Raw genomic sequence first — 19487 nt, forward strand, 5'->3', positions numbered from 1 at the left:
AAAAAAAGAATTAACGATTGTAGTGCACCAACGACCAATCACTTGTCAATCGTAAAATATTTAAAAAAAACTTTTCAATTGAAATTTTTTTCAACTTTTTTTTTGGTTCTTTTTTTCCTTTTTTCTTTAACATCAATCGCAGATCCACCCTTTATATAAAGATTAACTTTGCTTTTTATTCAATGGTAAGTTGATTTGAAGGTTCACAAGTGGATATAAGCGTAGATAGACCTTAAGTGGAGCACGTTTCTGGGCGCCTGGTGTTGACATACAATAATGGAACACTGGGAATCAGTTGTGACTACAGTTTTACCAATTCTCTTTACCAATTAGTTTTTGAAGTTTTATTTCTATAATTTGTAAAAGTATCTCTTGTGATGTATTTACAGAAAACAATGTTAGTTTGTTGCTCTTATGAACTACAAGAATGTAATATTGTAAGCAAGAGATGGTGGTGGTTTTTATTTTTTTTTTTCAAACTTACATCCACTATTTTTTTGGAGACTTGTTTTCTTCTCTATTGAGTTGTCAAGTTATGGAAGTTCAACAACAAATCGACGAGTTGACGACGATTTATCATGAATATCGATCATTCTTCCCAAAGTGTGATTTGATTGTGACACCAGATGCTCTGTCCAGTTCCAACTATATTCTATTAACTACACATGAAGGTCGAAGTATCAAAGTTTCTGTTGCTCTCCGAGGTTGGTACGAATTAACTACAACTACCCAAAGCCAGAATGTTGAAAAACCATTTGAAACATTTGAAGCATTGATGCAATCCATTAGTATAGATTTTCAAAATCGTTTTGGAAACGAACTTTCCAATAAATTAAATCAATTACTACAACAAAAATAAGAAAATTGAAATTACATTAATACACAATTCTATTTACATGCACATCGTGTCTCCCTTGCTCAGTCTTTCTATTTCTTAGCTTTTTTATTCTTTCTTCCTTCTCCGAATTGTTTTTTAACAAATGCTTCAACATCATCCACATCATATCTCTTGTGTTCTCTAATATAGTATTGTTTAGTTCTTGGCATATATCTAGTAGGTTTATGCAACACTTCAATATTTCTAATGTTTGGATTATAAACCGGGATTCTCAATTCAGATCCAACTTTATTCAATTTAGTTCTAATTAAAATATTAGTACCCAAGTTCAAAAACCCTCTTTTAATTCCAATGACTCGGCCAGTAACATCGGATCTATCAAGATAGGTGACTTTAATAATATCACCAGCACGTAATCCAGTATTACTGTTTTCAACTAATGCTCGTCTTTTACCCGTTGGATCATGTTTTTGTAATAATTGTCTATGTAAATATGGCATTACACCTTCACCATTTCTTCTCTTTGGTAATGGTTCAAATACGGTAGGTAATTCTAGAGTCGACATGTTAGTACTTGAGAATGAATATGCTGGTAGTTGTGAGTTGTTGGTACATACGCTTCCTTAAATAATGGAAAGATCTTATTGGTTGTATGACCGATTTTACACCTAATGATCTCGTTATTAATCCAAACATTGCTTGACAGGTATGGTTGAAATATGGCTTTGGTTTTATTGTAGAATCAAAAATTTTTTTTCTTAACTCAAATTTTCAAGGCCAACCAAAAAAACAAATCTCAACCATACAAGAATTGGTCACGTGACTTACTAGACTCACATCTTACAACAACCACAAACTTTGCAGTTAAACTCTTTTTCACTCATTGTTTTATATTAATATACAAATGAAACCTATAAATATCAACCCACAAAGAGGCCAAGACATTTGGATTAAAATCTGGGACGTCTTTTTCTTCCTGTAAACTTTGAGTCTTCAGCAACTTTTCTACCTCTTTTCCTCATAATTTCTTTCTTTCTATTAATAAAATCTTTCTTACTTTCCATTGCCTTCTTTCTCTTTCTACTTAACCCTTTAGTTTGTTGTTCAGCAGGAGCATCCATTTCTGCTCCGCTCAAATTGATTTGTCTATCAGCCATACCAGCAGTCAATACCAAATAATATTTCTTATGTCGTTTAGATTCTGGATCATCTATCACTAACCCACCACCAAATCCAGCAACTTTAGCTGCACCCATTATATTCTCTGTTTGTACATCATTTTTAGGATAAAATTGTGCAACAAATTTCCCACCTCGTTTCAATGATGCATATAAAGTGTTGAAAAAATTCAATAATCTCTTTTTGGGATCAGCTCCGGAAATATCAGCATTACATAACCATTGAATTACTGATATAGATATGGCGGCATCGAATGTTCCTGCTCTAAATGGGATCCCATTCCCAACATCTCCTAAAAATAAATCTCCTTCAACATCTCTATCCAACCCAGTGGCTAACATACTGGGAGAAATATCCATCCCAATCCAATTATATCCTTCTTCAGTTAATATTTCTCCAGATAACCCTGATCCACATCCTATATCCAATAAAAACTGTGGGGAGTCTTGTTCAAGATTTAATAATTCTAGAGCTCGTAATGTCATTTTCGCCTGAATGTGTTGGACACGAGTAGACGATGTATATTTGAATGATTCAGAATCATTATAAAACACTTCTGGTGGAGCGAGTTCTTCTGGTCTTGACATGATATGGGGGAGTTTACTGATCGAGTTGGGATTGCCTTGTAGTTGTACCTTGTTATTATTGTGAATCTTTACAAAAAAAAAAAAATTCTCAGACTAGTTAGAATTCCTACAAACAGATGCGATGCCAAAAGAAAAAAGTTAAGTGTGGGTGCAATTTACATCAAAGCTTTAAAAATACTGATTTTATTGTAACATTAAAAGGGGCATATATAATTAAATTGGTATACAAAAAGCATTACTTGACGTGTAAAGAAATATAAGGAAAAAAAAAAAAACGGTCTATATATATAAGTTTTAAAAGTCTTCTATAAATGGGGAAGGGGAGGGGGAGGATATTCTTTTGTTTGCTTAAAAATGAAACTCAGATACGGTATCTGATTTTTCTTTAAATGGATAAGGTAAATTATTTTTAGGTTTTTCTGAAGCGCCATTAGTAAAATCAAATCCATCGTGATCTTTATGACCATCATGGTCAGTGTGGTTATCTTTCTCATCTGAATCAGAGAAACCAAAACTAAAACCATTATCATCGTGATTATTATTAGTGGAAGGTTCTTCTCCTGAATATGGTTGAGGAACTTTATCCAAAGATTCTTTATCCAATACTTCTTGATCTTCACCTTCATCTTCAATTTCAGAAGGATATAATGATTGTTCTGCCGTAACAACATTTCTAACATCTTTTGGTAATCTATCTGGTCGATAAAACCTTAAATCAACACGACCAATGATATATAATAAATTGACTCCAAATTCAAGAGCACCCCAAAAGACATACATAACGGCAGGACTACCGACTGGAGAAGTAAAATACATCATACGACCTTGGAAACAAATAATGGAACGGAGAATAGAACTAACCAATATAATCAATGTAGTGACACCAATGATCATCAAGGAAACATTATGAGTCAAATCACCACGTTGATTAGTTAATCCTTTCACTGTTTTATGAAGATGATGAGTAGCAGCAATAACACGAATTGCATAACGATGATTATGATTTCTTTTCAAAAAAGATATAGCAGCAGCTTGTGGTTCGCCCTTTTTCACAAAATAAAATGGTGAAAATGATTCAATCCACCATGGTTGATAAGTATACAAGTTTTCATCTTTTTTAGTTGGTTTAAATAACCACGCCAAAAGAATCAACCCAACTGCTGTTAATGAATAAACAATAATCAAAACAGATGTACACATAATCACTTTTTTATAACGAGCATAATTGGCCTCAGAAAGTAAATAAATATTTAACCCCGCTGAAGTGACAATGGTCATGGCCACCACTCCTGCAACCAATGCATAAAGGATCCACATTAGAGTCCAAAAGATTCTTCTTGATCCACCAACTGGATGTCTCCAAGTGAATATACGTTGTGCCAAAACAAGATTAAATGATGCAATTAACACAGTCGGGACAATTAAAAACACTTCACTAGTGATCCCTACTTTACAATCAGTTAAATCACGAGACCATACGATTCTCAAGGCAAATCCCAACACACGACAAATGGCATAAAATACCCATCCCAATGATAACCAAAAATAATGACCTCGATAATAATTAATGGAAAACACTGTCAAATGTAAAATGGCAATGATGGAAAATAAGGCAATGAAAAGTGCTGAAGGGGCCACATCAGATTTCTCGGGATAATTACCAAATAAATTTAATTGAGTTGCAGTTGAATATTCAACTAAAATTTGTGGTAGTTTGGGACCCATTAAGTTTTTGGCCTTTTCTGATAAAAATAAAGTACCAGTACCTTCTGCGGGATAATTATTTAGATATGTCAATAGTCTCAGTACTCCATGAATGGCAGTATACTCTTTTGGATTTGGCATTACCATTTTTGCAGTAGATATAAAGGTGAAGTTTTCGTGAAAGAAAGAAATCAAACAAAGGTTGAATTGGTTAAACTATTGATAAAAACTGAAAAACTAAAAAACAAAACAAAACAAAACAAAAGTAAATTAAAACTTGAAATAATAAAAAAAAGAAGAGTAATAAATCATATATATATAAATACAATTTCAATTGGAATGAAGGAATAAGCAATTAATAAAGAAATGTAAATAATGACACCATTCTTTAACATGATCTAAATAAAACTAAATTAAAGCATATTAAAAAAAAAAAACAAAAGCCCGTAACCATAGTAATAATAATAAAGAGGGAAAACTGAACAGCAATGGTGGTATTAGCTGCACACTTATTGCTTTTTCATGCATTTACGGCTGTATATTGGTTAAGAGTTAGTTGATATTTTTCTTATTGTTAACTTGAATATAGAAAAACTCAAAATTCAAACCCAAAAAACAAAAAAAAATATTTTTGGAGCCCCAACAGAAAAAAAAATACAACCATTAAACGATCACTTTCCTAATTAAGCAACAATATTAATAATTAAGTTATTATTGTGTCCATTCTTCGGACCATCACAAAGATCAACTATATTATAGAGTTGAATGCCCAACTTATTCTTGAGGCATCGAAAATATTGTTGAGATATAGTATAGAGAAAAACTAAACGAAAAAAAAAAAGTTAACGGTTATGTATTCGTCGGATTTTACTGACTAAAAAATCACTTCCCTAGGTTTCGTTTAGGTTTCATTGAGTCCAAATGAAATTAGTCGGAGAGATGCTATATACTTGTGATTATTGAAGGCATCAAATGTGGTTTAGTTAAATAAAAGAAATCAGATAGACCAAAAGACGTGGCTAATATGTGTCCCAACTCAAAAAGAAAGACAAAATATAGGGTTTTCTTTTCTTTTCAGACGTCATATCGAGTAGAAGGGAAGATTCGTTGATTTGATTTCTTTTTATTGAAATCTGTTAATTATTTTTTAAAAAAAGAAGAAACTAGTCATCAAGATACCCAAACCAGAAACTTTAAACATGAAGCTTGTATCTTTCTTCCATTTGGCGTAAAAATGTACTAACATTAAGCAATTCTTGATAAAATATCAACTGTTGATCTCTTTCTTTTTTTTTTTTAACTCTTCATTAGCCACAATGCTCTCGGACATAATAAAAGAAAGTTTACTATTATCATTTATAAAGTTAAAAAGAGATTTACTGCTTATGATGATTATTGTATAAAGTAAATCCATTCTAAATCGAATCTAAAACTGGAAAAAAGAAAATAGTTGTGATCAATTTCTCCGATTAAATCCGCTTCTTGCATGATCCATTCAAAATACCAATCATGTCATTGCAATGTCAACAACAATCACAACAGAACAATAAACATAAACCAGGTCAATTATAACCTGATATTAAAACAATAATGTTAATAACAGGTCTTGTTCTGGTATAACTTTCAAGAAAAACCTGTCAAGAAAAAAAAAAAACACCAAAATCAAAAAAAAAGAAAGAGTCACCTACTCATAATTGTTTAATTTTATTTGTCACACCAAATTAGGTAATTCTGGTAATATTGATACCAACCTTTGACATTTATCTCCAAAAATATCGACTATATAATGTATTCACTCCTAATAAACTGATATCGTTTTGTCCCTTAAAGATGCATCATGACTTATTGTTATGAATTTCCTCCGGAGCTATCAACATCAAAATTTTCATGTGAAGAGACAACCAAAATCTAAGCCTCATATATAAGACAATACCCAAAACTATATCAACTTTCTCACCTCAAAAGAATAACAAAAGGGATGGTAATCCCTGGGAGCTTGCAATAGAGATTTCAAACAATAATAAACAACAAGTCTCACACATATCAAATATACCTATCAATACGTTAAATATTCTACAATTAATTTCAAATTATCTGCTAGTAGGTAACATTCAATAATGTCTCTGTGTTCTCATTTATTAGTTTCAAAACTCGTATATAGAGATATATATCAGGTTACTCAAAATTGACAACACTTGGTGCTATCATTCTCTTTTTTTTTTATTTTGTTTAATCCCAATATTTTTCCAATTCTGATAAACTAGTCAATTCCGGTTTAGGTAATTCAGTCATTTGAAACCATTTTTTCTTACGATCAGTTGAAGATACTGAACCATTATCAGTACTAGTACTTAAAGCTCTAAAAGCAGCTAAACCTAAATCATCATCACCAGTTTCTCCTAATGGAGCCCAAGTCAATCTTCTCTTTTTAATCTTGATGATATTATTACTACTATCATCTTTTTGTGATAATGTTGTTAGTGATTCTTCATCATCTTCTAAAACATCTTCATCAAGAACGTCTTCAATTTTCGCTGGTTTCCTAGTTAAATATGGTGGTGGTTGATCACAAAATTCGCCATTGGTTAAAAATGTTGGACGTCCTAAATCAAACATGGTAGCTCTTCTCTTTGTGGCTGTTTTAGAAGTTGAAGTTGAAGTTGAAGTTGCTGTTGTTGGCAGTGGCAGTGAAAATTGATCTTGTTGTTTATCAAGTTCAGCAAAATGATCTTTGAAATTTGTTGATACTGATTGAGCTCGAGAAACTTTCTTACGTGATTTAGGAGATTCAGAACCTGGTGATCTTGATTTTTCCTTCGATTCATTTTGTTGTTGTTGTTCAATTTGTTCCAGATTTAACTCCTGAGAATCATCACTTTGTTGCTCATTTTGTTGTTCTTCACTTTGTTGTTCCTGTTGTTGTTGTTGTTGTTGTTGTTGTTTACTCTCTTGTTGCTTCTGCAACTCTTTCAATTTGACTTCCCAACCAGGAGCTAGAATCCCACGATATCTATACAACATTCTTTTGGGAGTATTGGTGCCCCAATCTCTTGAAATTGCATAACGTAGACTAGTTTGACCAGCTTCTAAACGTTTAATATATGAATTGATTTTGGCAGAAACTAAATTTGACACTTTACCAGTATTTTTCGTGAATTGAGGATATTTTTCATCTAAAACATCAGTAATATGTTTTACGGTCATTCCTTTTTCAGTCAGATCTTCTTCATAAAGAATAACAAAAATGGCATATAAAACATCATCTTCTAAAGATGGATCACCTTCTTGAATTGGTTTTGGTTTTTCTCCCGTGACTTCAATTTCAGTAGAAATACCGGTAGCAATTGGTGCTCGAGAAATTGGTTTTGATTTTTTGATTTTCTTCGATTCCTTAGTGTCTTTAGAATCTTGATTTTTCTTAGTACCACCGCTTTTGATATCTTTTGCATCAGTAGATTCTTTTCTGGTTTCTTCTCCATCTTGATCGTCTTTTGAATCGGCAGATTCTTGAGATTCATTAACATCGTCCAGAAGTTTCTTATTGTCAACTGTATCTTGTACATCATCTGTCTCAAGACTCTCTTTGGACTTTGAATCATTATTCTGAGTAGAAGGTGGCGATGATGTCGATGTAGGTGGAGTAGATCCACGAGTAGATTGTTCTAAAGATAATGACGGGGAATTTGGTGAACTTACATCTTCGAAATCACTCATGATTTCATCTGCAATAGGTACAGTTTCCGGAGTAGCCATATTTAAGTTGTTTTTTTTTATTTCTTTTTTTTTCTTTCCAAAATGGTAATAATCAGAAGAGGGGCAAAGTTCGATATACTTTTCCTTTACTTTCTCTTTCGTTGTTTTTTTTTGTTATTTGTAGATTATTTAATGTCAATCAAATAATCCAGGGTTTTAATAATACAGTAATGATAACAGAAGGTAATAGTTGTTAATAAAAAAAATCAAATTAATGTTTTCGTTAAAAATAATGATTTATTAGGATTGAAATTGAAATTGAAATTGAGTTTTTTTTTGTAAAGTTGTCGTTAATGTTCGTAAATACTTGTTTTTAATAATAATAATACCTCTCCCTTTTCTTTTTATGAAAGTATAACTATTGTAATGTTTATATTCTTGATCTCACCGGAGAGAATTGTTGAAAATGTCTATGTATGATAAATTGAAAATACCAAATTTAATGAAATATTGATATAATTGATAACAAAATTAAACTAATGTATGCCTAAGGAAGAATGAATGTCAATCAAATGATAATTAAATATTTAATTGATAAGTAACACAAGTTCCCCAATAAAAAAAAGATATACAAAATGTAATAATTGTTAAATGTAAATGTAGATGAATAAATAAATATGAAATCAATGAAGTAAATGTACAATTAACCAGTCTAATTTCACCCTTATAAAATAGATAACCAAGTGTAGATGTATATATGAAATGAAATAAATAGTACAATGAAATATATTATGTCCGGAGGGAGGGAGGAAGGTAGTGGGATGATGGGTTTGAGGTTGATGAAATGAAGGTGAAAATGAATATATCTAATAATGTGTGATATAAAAAATTAAACCAAATAAAAAAAAGGTTAACCTGGTATAATTTAAGATTATTATATCAGGTAGTAATAAGTGATGAGATGAGTTCTTGTATATATGTATATGAAATCCCAAAAATTAAAAATGGAACAACAACTGATAATATATATCTTGAAGTTTAAAAATTATTTATTTCTTTTAGTACTTTAATCCTTAGTCTTCTATTCTGAGATGGGGGATGTAAGTTTATTTTTTTTTCTTCTTCTTTGTTTGTTTGTTTGTTGTATTTTTCTTTTTCTTCGTTTGGTTGTGAAATACAAATAAAACTGAAAAAGAAAAGATAATAATCTTAAAAACAAAAAAAGTTGAAAATTAAACTAACAATGTAAAGCAAGTCCTCAAATTAAGTGAATTTAATTCTATAATTTGTAGCAACAAGTGTGAAAGTGAAGTGAATGTATAGTAATTGGTAGTACTTGAATTAAATGATTGTAGTAAGTAACTTTGTAATAAGTAGTAGTAACTAACAAAAATGAAAATTTTGCAATTCTTTTTTTTTTTTGAGCAAGTTTGCACTCTTTTGTCTAATATACAGGATCTGTGGAAAAAGTCTTAGTATTTGAAAATTATTCTCATAAATGAAAACTTATTAACTATAATAGTTATAACAAAAAAAGAAATTTGTATATAACAATTAAGTAAAAGAAAAAAAAGCAATTCGCTTTGTATAATAATACCCAGAAAAATATATTCATATATTCATAAATCAAACATGAAATGAAGAATGCTGAATCACTTGATAGGATTTAGTTCCATTATGGTACTAAGAAGTAATATTACTTCTATGAAAAGGTTGAATCCGAGATCAAAATTCATCTTTTCATATACTCTGGAGAAAAAAAAAAAAGTAATTGTAGTAAGAATGACAAGTATCAGTTGAGAAAAAAAGTAACAAAGAGAAAGCTCGGAGGAGGCTCCCCAAAGGTTTTATCACCAATGGTGGTACCACTAACCCAAGAACAGAAAAAGCATTGATATTTTGAAAAAATACAATACTCATCTTTTAACCCGAACCTTTTCTTGTCCTTTAAAACTTTTATCTCATATCTGTCCAAAGTCATATTGTCTTACTACTTTCTCTCCTTCATCGTCCTTCCTAAACAAGTGGTATTCAAGCACAATTCAGTTTTCTGGATCTCTAATAATTGCAATTGCAATTGCTTCACATACTCTGTTTATAATTCAGTTTCTTTCTCTTGATGTTACTGATATATTAAGTTAATAAATACCAATAACTTTTTTTCAAAAATCTTCTATTTTCCTTTCAATTGATTATTTAAACACGAATCGTTAATAAGCTGTGATTGCTTTTTCTTTTTCTTTTTCTTTTCTTTGTTCAAGTTTGAAAAAAGTAAAAAAAAAGGTTTCTCTTGTTCGATGTAGAATTCAGTGGGTTATAGTTGTAATGATATATGGAATAAAAAGAAAGAAAGAAAGAGAAGAGAAAGAGAAGAAGAGAAGAATTAAGTAAACGTGTATTAGAATTTAAAAATTAAAATTCATGATAATCTTTAATAATAATTAACTAAGAATCACAAAATTGAAAATTTGAAAGAAAAAAGATCACTCCAAGGTCGTGTCAAGTGACTAGAAATTCCAAATAGGGGCAAAGATTATTATTAGAACAAAGGAGTGGAAGTAGGAGACGTCATACGGTAGAAGAAGCTAAAGAAATAGAAGCTTATAATTGTATACACAATTACAATCAAAATAGGGGTGCAAAAAATATTCATTATTTATTGCATTTTGTTAATACAATTGTATGATTGATTAATTGATTGATACATTGATACATTGCCCCAATTGTCCTTCCCCCTTTCATTGATATACTATTGTAACCTGTACAGAAGAAGAGAAAGTAAAATTTTTCATCAAAAACATAAATTATCTTCCCCCACTGTACACGACTCTAATTGGTCTTTCAGATTTGGATTAATTAGAGGCAATGGGCTTGTCTTGGCTTGACAATATAGATAATAGCAAGAGAACTAAAAGGAATTAAGATGCACTTTTTTGCCTCGTGGTTTAATTACTTGTTTTGGTAGCACACAATCCATATTTTAAATCTATTCTTCTTTTCACTTCCGATATCGCTCCAATGAATTTGTTCTGATTGTGTGTGGGAGGCGCTCAAATTTCTTTTTTGTGTTGTACTGTGGATAGATGGATGGGGGTGGTGTAATGTCACGTTCTATACACTACTACTTAAATTGCTCTTAATGGATCTCTCCTTATCTAAAATTTCAATTTATACTATGCAGGATATCATAATGCCGCTAGTACTAAGAAAAATTGTAAATTAGATTTTACCCCCCACTTCTTTCTTTGCTTGCTCATCTTCTTCTTCCTCCGCCCCCAAAAAGATCATTTGCAGTTGCTAATTACCTGCAACTTTGAATTCATTTTGATCTCAGATGACAGGGTGAAATTTACTGCAGAACAATAACTGCTATAATTATTACACTTATGGCATTAGGTCATTAGCCCTAAACTTAAAGCAAAATGGTTTTCTTATCTCTTTGATCACTAATGGACTCTCAAGAAATTTAGATCCTTCAATTCTTTATCTATTTAACACTCTTGTTATATCAATTGATTATTGTGTTTAGTGAAACTTGTACTGCTTCACAAAATCAATATAAATTCCGAAATTTGGCAATCAAGAGAGAGAAACAGGGGGTGAAAAATGTGGACCAGAAAAAAGGAAGTTGATATCGCAGAGTTCCATTTCTTGCCATTATACACGAGTCTTAGGGCTACAGCCCTAACCATAGATTATTGTAGATTTAGTTTTGGTTGCAAAAGAAATAAGCATAATACTCTTTACAACCAAATATCCATCTCACCATAATCATAAACATATATTTTTATAGTCATTCGATTGAAAATCTAATAAAAGAAGTAATCAAACGCTCCAAACCTCGTCTATCTATAAATTAACCACACCATCTTTAACCAACTGCATTGCTTGTTTGGTTTTCTCCCAATCTTCTTTCCAATAAGTATCTTCATAACAATCATCAAAATTTGTTGTGTTTGGTGGGATAAACCAATAATTAATTGCAATGTGAGCACCTCCTATATTGTCCTTGTTATCACTTCCAAAACTGGATACTTCATGAAACCAACCAGCAGGTAAGTAAAGCATTTCACCAGGATTCAACCATACTTCCAATTTATTCAATTGTAAAACCCCTGGGAAAAATTTATTCGCAAAAGATTCAATTTTCTTACGAATTGATTCATCTTTCAATTCATCGAGATGTAATAATGCCGGAGGGATTTTTGAAAAACTTGGTGGATCACGACGAATACCCGAAGTAGTTTTCAAAGCCTTTTGTTGTGCTTGATGTTGTTTAATATGTACTTGTAATTCATTCAACAATTTTTGCTCTGCTTCTTTGTCATGCCCATTATTGGTCAGTCTGGATTTATCCAATTGCCAATAAATGATTTCTTCAATGATTGCCCCATCATCACGAACATGTTTCCAACCAGGGGCATTTTCATCAATTTCATAATCAATTATCCCACTGTTGAAAATCTTATATATATTTCCCACAGTATATAATTTCATGGCATCATTAGGACTTAAAATTGTGAATCGTTTTTTCCCCAGTACTAATATATATAAATTATCAGCATGATCATGATGTAATCCCGTAGATGTTCCTCTAGGTGATTCACCAGGTAATTGCTTACCTAAACCTAAATCTGGTTTTGATTCATCTATAGTGAAATTATTGTGTGTTTCTTTGATATTGGTGTTGGTAGAAGAAGATCCCATCCATAAATTGATTTGTTGAGGGACAAGATTGAAAAATGATGGAGAATAAGGAAGAATTTCTGGATGATTGACTAAATTGGTTAATGGAGGTTGATATAATTCTTTAATTCTGAATTCTGCTTCTGCTGCCGTCATTTCGTCTTTGTTGTTTTCTTCATCATTTGCTGATTCATCAAAATCATCTTCAATATCTTCAAAATCATCGTGAAGATTATTCATATCAATAGAAGAAGTATCAGAAAATTGATCAAATGGAACACCTTCTTCTTCTACGTCCTCCTCATCCTCATCCTCCTTTTGTTCTTCTCCTTCCTCCTCTTCATCACTAGCCCTATCAGGATCATCAAAATCATATTGAGTAGTTAAATAATATTCATCATTCCCATTTTTAATCTCATTTACTAAATCACTCAATTTCATTTTAATTCTTTTCTGTCCTGATCCAAACCCAGCTTGATATTTTTTTTCAACTTGTAATTCTTCATCATTATAATTCAATGTATCAACTAAATTCTCAAGTTCAAATTTATTCAATTGAATAACTTGTTGATCAGAAGGGGTGACAAATTTCACAGGTTTTCTAATTGCTATATAATCATTGAAAAAACTTTTAGGTGATAATTTTGAAATATCAGTGATGATATCGATTTTTTCATCATTTGAAGAAATTGTATAATTCAGGTAAAGATTCCCCGTTTTTTGTCTTTTCGTTTTGTTGACGTTGTTGCTATCCATTGAAAAAGCCTGAAAAAAGTATTCAAGAAATTGGTAATTGGTGTTTTAGACGTGTAGTAAACAGACTATAATTGAATGGTTGCTGGTAATTTCAAATTAGTTTAGTACATGTATGTATGAATCAGATATCAGGTGAGTGGAGTATACTCTTTTTTTTTTCACAACAAGAAAGAAAGAAAAGATGAGGTTATGAAGAAAAAAAAAATGTCGGGCTGTAATTGTATGGGTTGTATAGAGCAATGTAGATAATTCGTTTAAAATGTCTCATTCAATTCTCTAATGAGCAGTGTCGTGTCGTGTCGTGTCGCGTCGCGTTACTGACACCATTGGAAAAAAAAAAGAGACCCCTTGATTTAGGAGAGGTGTATTTTCTGCTTACTAGTTTCTTGAGAATTAATTGTTGTCTCCCCCCCAAAAAGTGAGACAAACTTAATGTATGTCTAACTCTCTGCATGATGCAAGATCTAAATTTCATCATACAGAAGAAGAAGAATAGCCAGAAGAAACGGAAAGAAAAAGTCCTGATAACCAAGAATTATGAACAATAGTATCAAACAATCATACAATTTCATCTACTTGTTTATGTAGGATATGATCATTACTAGTTATTAAGGTGAGCTATCCGTGAGTACACACACACAGAGGCATACATGCATAATATAATAGACGGCACAGGTTTACATCAAAAACATCCCTTTTATCAATCTCTTTCTTTATTCTTCGTCTCATTATTGTTTTATACCTTGACGAGTAACTATGAAAATGTCGTAATCCTGTCTTAAAACTGAGGGCTATCACTATGTTCAAGACCTTCCTTTGTCAGAATATTCACAATAAACCAATTCTTTTAATCATTTTATAATTAATCCAAATTAAAAAACTACTTGCCAACAGTATTGTTTATCTTCTATGAAGAATTTATCTTGAATTGAAGAATTCCACTTGCTGCATTTACGCATATATATTTAATTCTATCTATTGTTGTGATAATTTAAATCTTTTTTTTTTCATTACTTGTGACTAACTGATTACATTTATTCGATTGTATAACAACAAAGCAATACAATTTGACTGCACTTACTATATTGTCGGAAGTTGTCAACGCCACTAAAATACCAAGAAAATAAGCCACGAGAGAGAGTGTGTGTCTAATAAATCCTACTGTCTAGTGTGTGTTTATTGTCAATTAAAGTAAATGTTTCACCTTTGTTTCTATTTTAGTATCTATTAGTCATGTGTAGAGTTCTTTGTTGATAGCTCTGGTATGAAGAAATGCAAATAACATACCTGGTTGGATTCATGTGAAACAATAGAGTAAATTGGTGAGTGTAATAGGAAAAAAAATTGTTTCAAAAAGATCGACTATTTAGAATGCTAAGCGGTACTTCAATAGCCTTAAACAAGTAATTGATACTTGCTGTTGGACGATGTTGAACGTGAAATGGTGTAGAAAGAAAGTACAGAGCTTATATTGAAGTATTAGAACTTGCACCTAGATGCTTGAAATCGTTGTCTTGAAAAGTCGCATTCTGTCTAACCTTCAATTCATTCGAAAGATCTGAGGTCGACATAACAACGACTTGCTTCCCCACTGTTTTCTGCTTATCTCTAGGTAGTTCTATTCTACCTACTGTAACAATAAATTCGACTATTATAAAACTACGAACAATAAAACCATTCAAGACAGAGAAACCAGAAACAACTAAAAGGTGAATTCTAGGAGTTCTATTTGCTTTTTTGCCAATCAAGTCTCACAAAAATATAACAACCATTTTCACATATTGATGTCATTATTATTATTATTAATATTCTGATTCTGACATCTTTATAATTGTCACGGAGAATCCATTATAAACAATTCATAACCACTACTCAAACAATTGGAGTATTCAAAAGTGTCATCTCGGAATTGCAAAAAAAAAAGTGTACATCTTCCTCGATTGATTAACTTGAAACCATATAAATCTCAAACTTTACCCCCCATCACCCCATCCCCTCTCTGTTATATATCGGAGGAACTCTTTTTTATTTACTCCGTGTCCACTAATCTTTGTATCACACACTGAATCAATGGAAAACATGTGCTTATTGTGAGGGTGTTGCTCAAAACCTATCCTTATTGTAAACTGAAATTCAACCACAAAAATTACAAACCAGTTAAGTATTTCCGATTGGTTCTTCTTTCTTTGACGCCTCAAAATATTGCTTACAACTTCTATTACTACTATTATTACCTGCCCTTTACCCCTTTCTTGTTAAAAGATATCAGAATAAGCAACAATTGACGGAAAATAGGCGTTATCTCGCTTTGTGGTTCATTCAATTTCAACTCATAACCTTGTTGGTGATGTTATTTGCTTTTGGGAGACATTGAACTAATGGAGGAGCAAGAGTGAGCTACACTAGTGACTCAAACAATCGACACAAATTTCCGTCAATTACCAAATCAAAAAGAGAAAAACTGGTGATCATATTAGTTGGTTTGCTCCCAAGAATCAGAAGATTATGAAATACTGGTTATGAGAGTTTTTCAGTCTAGGGATTATTGTCTTTCTTGGGTTTGATTGTTTTGCTGTTTCTGAAAAAACCAAAAGTGTCTTGGAAAGACGAATCTTCCTAAAATCATAGACAATAATGTAAGAATTATTCCCAGAAGAGAAATGAAAAAAAAAAAAAATTGATTTCTTTCTTTAGTTATCTTTTGCAAAGTTAAGTTCATAGATTGCACTAACAAACTGCCACACCTTTTTTTTTCCTCCGTCTTTCCTTTTTTCTTCTCATAGGAAAAAAAAAATCAGAGCACCCATTTAACTCATTTTGCATCCATTTTTTTCCATTTCCGTTTTTTTTGTCCCATGTTTCTTTTTTTTTATCTTTTCATCTTCTTTTCTTTTCTCAACAGCTTGTACCCCCTTCAAATCAAATGGCCTCATATTCACACTTGTAGCCACACGACTTTCTCGAAGCAACATTTAATTTTTACGCTCAAGGGTAAAAAAAGAAGAACTAGTTTGTATTACGAATTAATTTCATCATCATTGTGAGCAACAATTTATCTAAAGGCTCACTTTTCCTCGGTTGAACGTGTTGGTTAATTTCATTAATTTCAATGCTTTATATGTGGTGTGTAACAGTGTATATTTGACTTTTATTGATAAGTTAAAAGAGCCGTACAGAGTTTTAAAAGTAAAGTCTGAAGGTTTGACTTGAAATTTGAGAACTAAACCAACAACTTATAGTAACTAAGTGCAATTCTAAATCGGCTTTAACACTCTCACGTACTAAAACCTTATTTTTTATTTTCACTTTCTATTGTTGGACATTTTTCATTTTTGTTGAACGATAAGTACTGAAAAAAAATCAAGGATTTGCAATGCGCTTGCATTATTATTATATAATTATTATTATTTTTTCACCCCAGCTGATAACTCTAACTTAATTAGTTGCAAATACCACTATCCAGTTATAGAAGGTTGATTCAAATAGGAGGTCCAACTATAGGTTGAACCACACTATTTTAAAATTTGTCCTGATGCTATAACCGAGAGGTCTGATCAATCTTCTGGTACCAAACTTGTAATTGCAAATCCCTTTGTTTTCTTCTGCTTTTAGGTTTGCTCTTTATTTCACTGGTTGAATCTAGAATGTCTGAATTATTCTGTGACACAGTATTTAAAGTAATTAGATTTGATGATAATGGCACAGTAAGAAGGAAGAGAGAAATAATAATACGTCATAATCTTGATACATATGCTGGGGCACCATATGCATTCAAAGTGTTTGGGGGAGGGGGAAAAACGGATGAAATCTTGGGGTGTCTCCTAACAAGTAATGCAGAGCATAGATGCTCCAGGGAAAGTAGGTATTAGCCCATTATTTTTTTTTGGTTGCCTTATCAGAACAATATAATTATATAGTTAACAATTTGTCACATAATTCACAAGCTATACAATTACTATCATTTTTGCTCTTGAAATACAAAGTTGTTTGTGAAAAGGGTACTTTTCACTTTTTAGCTCCTCCTACTACTACCATTAAATAATCCACGTTACAGATGAATTGTGCAGAGGAATGTAGTACAATCAATTAGTTCTAGCACCATACAATAAAAAAAGGTATCGTTCATGTCTTTATCGAGGGAAGAACAAAGAGCTCTAACCAGGTAGATCTTAGACCGGAATTTTTTCTACATACAACAGCAAAGCAAACATTTTTGTTATATAACCAATTGTTACAAAAAAAAATGTCTTGAAATTAGTACAGTTAGTTGAATTCTCATTGTTAACTGTTAGTGTGGAGTCTAGAACCCACAAAATACTGGTACTGATGATATTATGAGAATAAAAAGTATAAACTGGAATAAGCAATTACCAACTTAATCAAGATAGGGTTTACATTAGGGGATATAGTTGACTTTTTTTTTCATTTTTCAAATTTTTCAAACTTTTCAATTCAACTTTGAGTCGAAGGATTTGCTACTTATTTGAATATCGCCTGAAGTGACATTTCAACTTGAAGAATAAGTCAACTACGAACTTTAAATGATCACATTTGTTTCATATTGATAGTCTTTTTATTGTCATATTGCTCAATTATTTGTCTTTAGGCATTATAACTGTTTAAGGAAATCTGATTTCTGGATCTAACTTTTTACAAAGCTTCAAAAATTTGTTTGTTTCTACTGTTTTTATCGTTTCTATTGTCACTTTAATTCTATTTTTTTTTGTCCAAGTAAAAGATGAAGACAGAATTTTTAATAACGATGATATCTCTAGAATCTTTAAATTCTTTGATGAATTCCAATTGATCCTACACAAACAAATACTGCCTCCGTTTAAATGAACCAAAACAAAAGCAAGATGAATTTTGTCTGTAGGCTGGTGAAAGCCCAATCGGATTTCAATCCAAGTAAATTAAGTACATAAAACTGAGGCAACACCTTGCTTTTACTCTATTGGTTTATGAAGGGTTTCTGTTTTAGACATATTCCGCTCCACCCTGCCCGCCACGTATTGTGAATGGGGCTATACCTGGCTAAAACTATTTCAGTCCACTGATTCCAAATATTATTTTCTCTCTCCCCCAGTCCATTCCAATTCCTATATGTAAACCTAAAGTAAATCTTTTTATAGTTATCATTTTCTCTAAAGCATTTTAATTTTTTTTTTTTGACGATCGTATCATACGAGTATTCACTCCCCGTTTAGTTCAAAATAAAACTTCTTTATTGTTCTCTTTTGTAGATTGTCCAGCTTATAGATTATGTAAGTAATTTAAAAGAAAGCTGGACATTCGAATAAACTAATAAGAACACAAAGCAATAGGAGAGACTTTCTAAAGATGACGATGACATACATATGCAAGCTATATATGGTGTGTATATATGAGCAGATTAATTGTTTATGTGTGTGTGTCTGATAAATTATTGATCAACATTCTCTCTTGATACACATATTTCATTCTTTCAGGGTGCAAATACACATTAAAATAGTCACACACACACGCACTAACAAAAAGCAACAATTAACGTTTTTCTTTTTCTTTCTTTCTTTGGTTGTAAATTGCAATCAAACTTGTACTTCAAAAGTCGTGTGGTTGTGACAAAAAACTAATCGAGAATTACTATTACTTAATAGAAAGTGTATTTGTTTCTTTTTTTTTTTTTTACCCAATTAAATATCTACTTCTGGTAATTACACTAATTTTCTCTTTTTAGTTGCAAAAAAAAAACAAAAGCAAGACCGTCTAAAAATGTGAGGGTATTAACGAATTTACCATTATCCTTTTCGTTGTAATATCAAATATAATAAAACACATTACTCATTAGACCGATAGGCATTGAGATTGCTGCAGTTACGAGGAAAAGGGGATGCGTTTTCTATGAAAGAAATTTTTGGCATGGTTATTGGTATTGTCTAAAAAAAAAATTTCAAACATTTTCAAAATTTTCACAATTTTTAGTTAAAATTTGACCATGAAACTATGAAAATTCTATTTTAACTCAACCTTTCCCCTATACATATCCCCCTTTTAACCAATAACCT

At 31.4% G+C, this 19487-nt stretch overlaps 6 protein-coding genes and 1 non-coding gene across 7 annotated transcripts; 2 read left to right on the top strand and 5 right to left on the bottom strand. All coding sequences in view use genetic code 12, as the record gives it.

The window, feature by feature from the left end:
• The first annotated feature begins 245 nt into the window (after positions 1-245).
• On the top strand, positions 246-309 carry CAALFM_C501030WA. The gene has a single exon (XR_002086409.1). It is a non-coding gene; the product is annotated as an uncharacterized ncRNA (small nucleolar RNA).
• A 226-nt stretch (positions 310-535) lies between these two features.
• On the top strand, positions 536-859 carry CAALFM_C501040WA (uncharacterized protein; the record flags this gene model as incomplete). Its single annotated transcript, XM_710637.2, has 1 exon — positions 536-859. One exon carries the CDS (start codon positions 536-538, stop codon positions 857-859), a length of 324 nt encoding a protein of 107 aa, XP_715730.2.
• Positions 860-927: 68 nt separating this feature from the next.
• CAALFM_C501050CA (mitochondrial 54S ribosomal protein bL19m) lies at positions 928-1534 on the bottom strand (the record flags this gene model as incomplete). Its single annotated transcript, XM_019475409.1, has 2 exons — positions 928-1391; positions 1456-1534. 2 exons carry the CDS (start codon positions 1532-1534, stop codon positions 928-930), a joined length of 543 nt encoding a protein of 180 aa, XP_019330954.1.
• Positions 1535-1788: 254 nt separating this feature from the next.
• On the bottom strand, positions 1789-2604 carry BUD23 (18S rRNA (guanine1575-N7)-methyltransferase; the record flags this gene model as incomplete). The annotated part of the gene is made up of 1 exon (XM_710635.1): positions 1789-2604. The coding sequence occupies one exon, from the start codon at positions 2602-2604 to the stop codon at positions 1789-1791; it is 816 nt and encodes a 271-aa protein (XP_715728.1).
• A 348-nt stretch (positions 2605-2952) lies between these two features.
• Positions 2953-4455, bottom strand: CAALFM_C501070CA (uncharacterized protein; the record flags this gene model as incomplete). Its single annotated transcript, XM_710633.1, has 1 exon — positions 2953-4455. The coding sequence occupies one exon, from the start codon at positions 4453-4455 to the stop codon at positions 2953-2955; it is 1503 nt and encodes a 500-aa protein (XP_715726.1).
• A 2082-nt stretch (positions 4456-6537) lies between these two features.
• GDS1 (Gds1p) lies at positions 6538-8061 on the bottom strand (the record flags this gene model as incomplete). The annotated part of the gene is made up of 1 exon (XM_710632.2): positions 6538-8061. The coding sequence occupies one exon, from the start codon at positions 8059-8061 to the stop codon at positions 6538-6540; it is 1524 nt and encodes a 507-aa protein (XP_715725.2).
• A 3789-nt stretch (positions 8062-11850) lies between these two features.
• On the bottom strand, positions 11851-13443 carry CAALFM_C501090CA (uncharacterized protein; the record flags this gene model as incomplete). Its single annotated transcript, XM_710631.1, has 1 exon — positions 11851-13443. One exon carries the CDS (start codon positions 13441-13443, stop codon positions 11851-11853), a length of 1593 nt encoding a protein of 530 aa, XP_715724.1.
• Between the last annotated feature and the right edge of the window lie 6044 nt (positions 13444-19487).

The sequence above is a fragment of the Candida albicans genome, chromosome 5 (genome assembly GCF_000182965.3).
Source record: "Candida albicans SC5314 chromosome 5, complete sequence".
NCBI classification, from domain to species: domain Eukaryota; kingdom Fungi; phylum Ascomycota; class Pichiomycetes; order Serinales; family Debaryomycetaceae; genus Candida; species Candida albicans.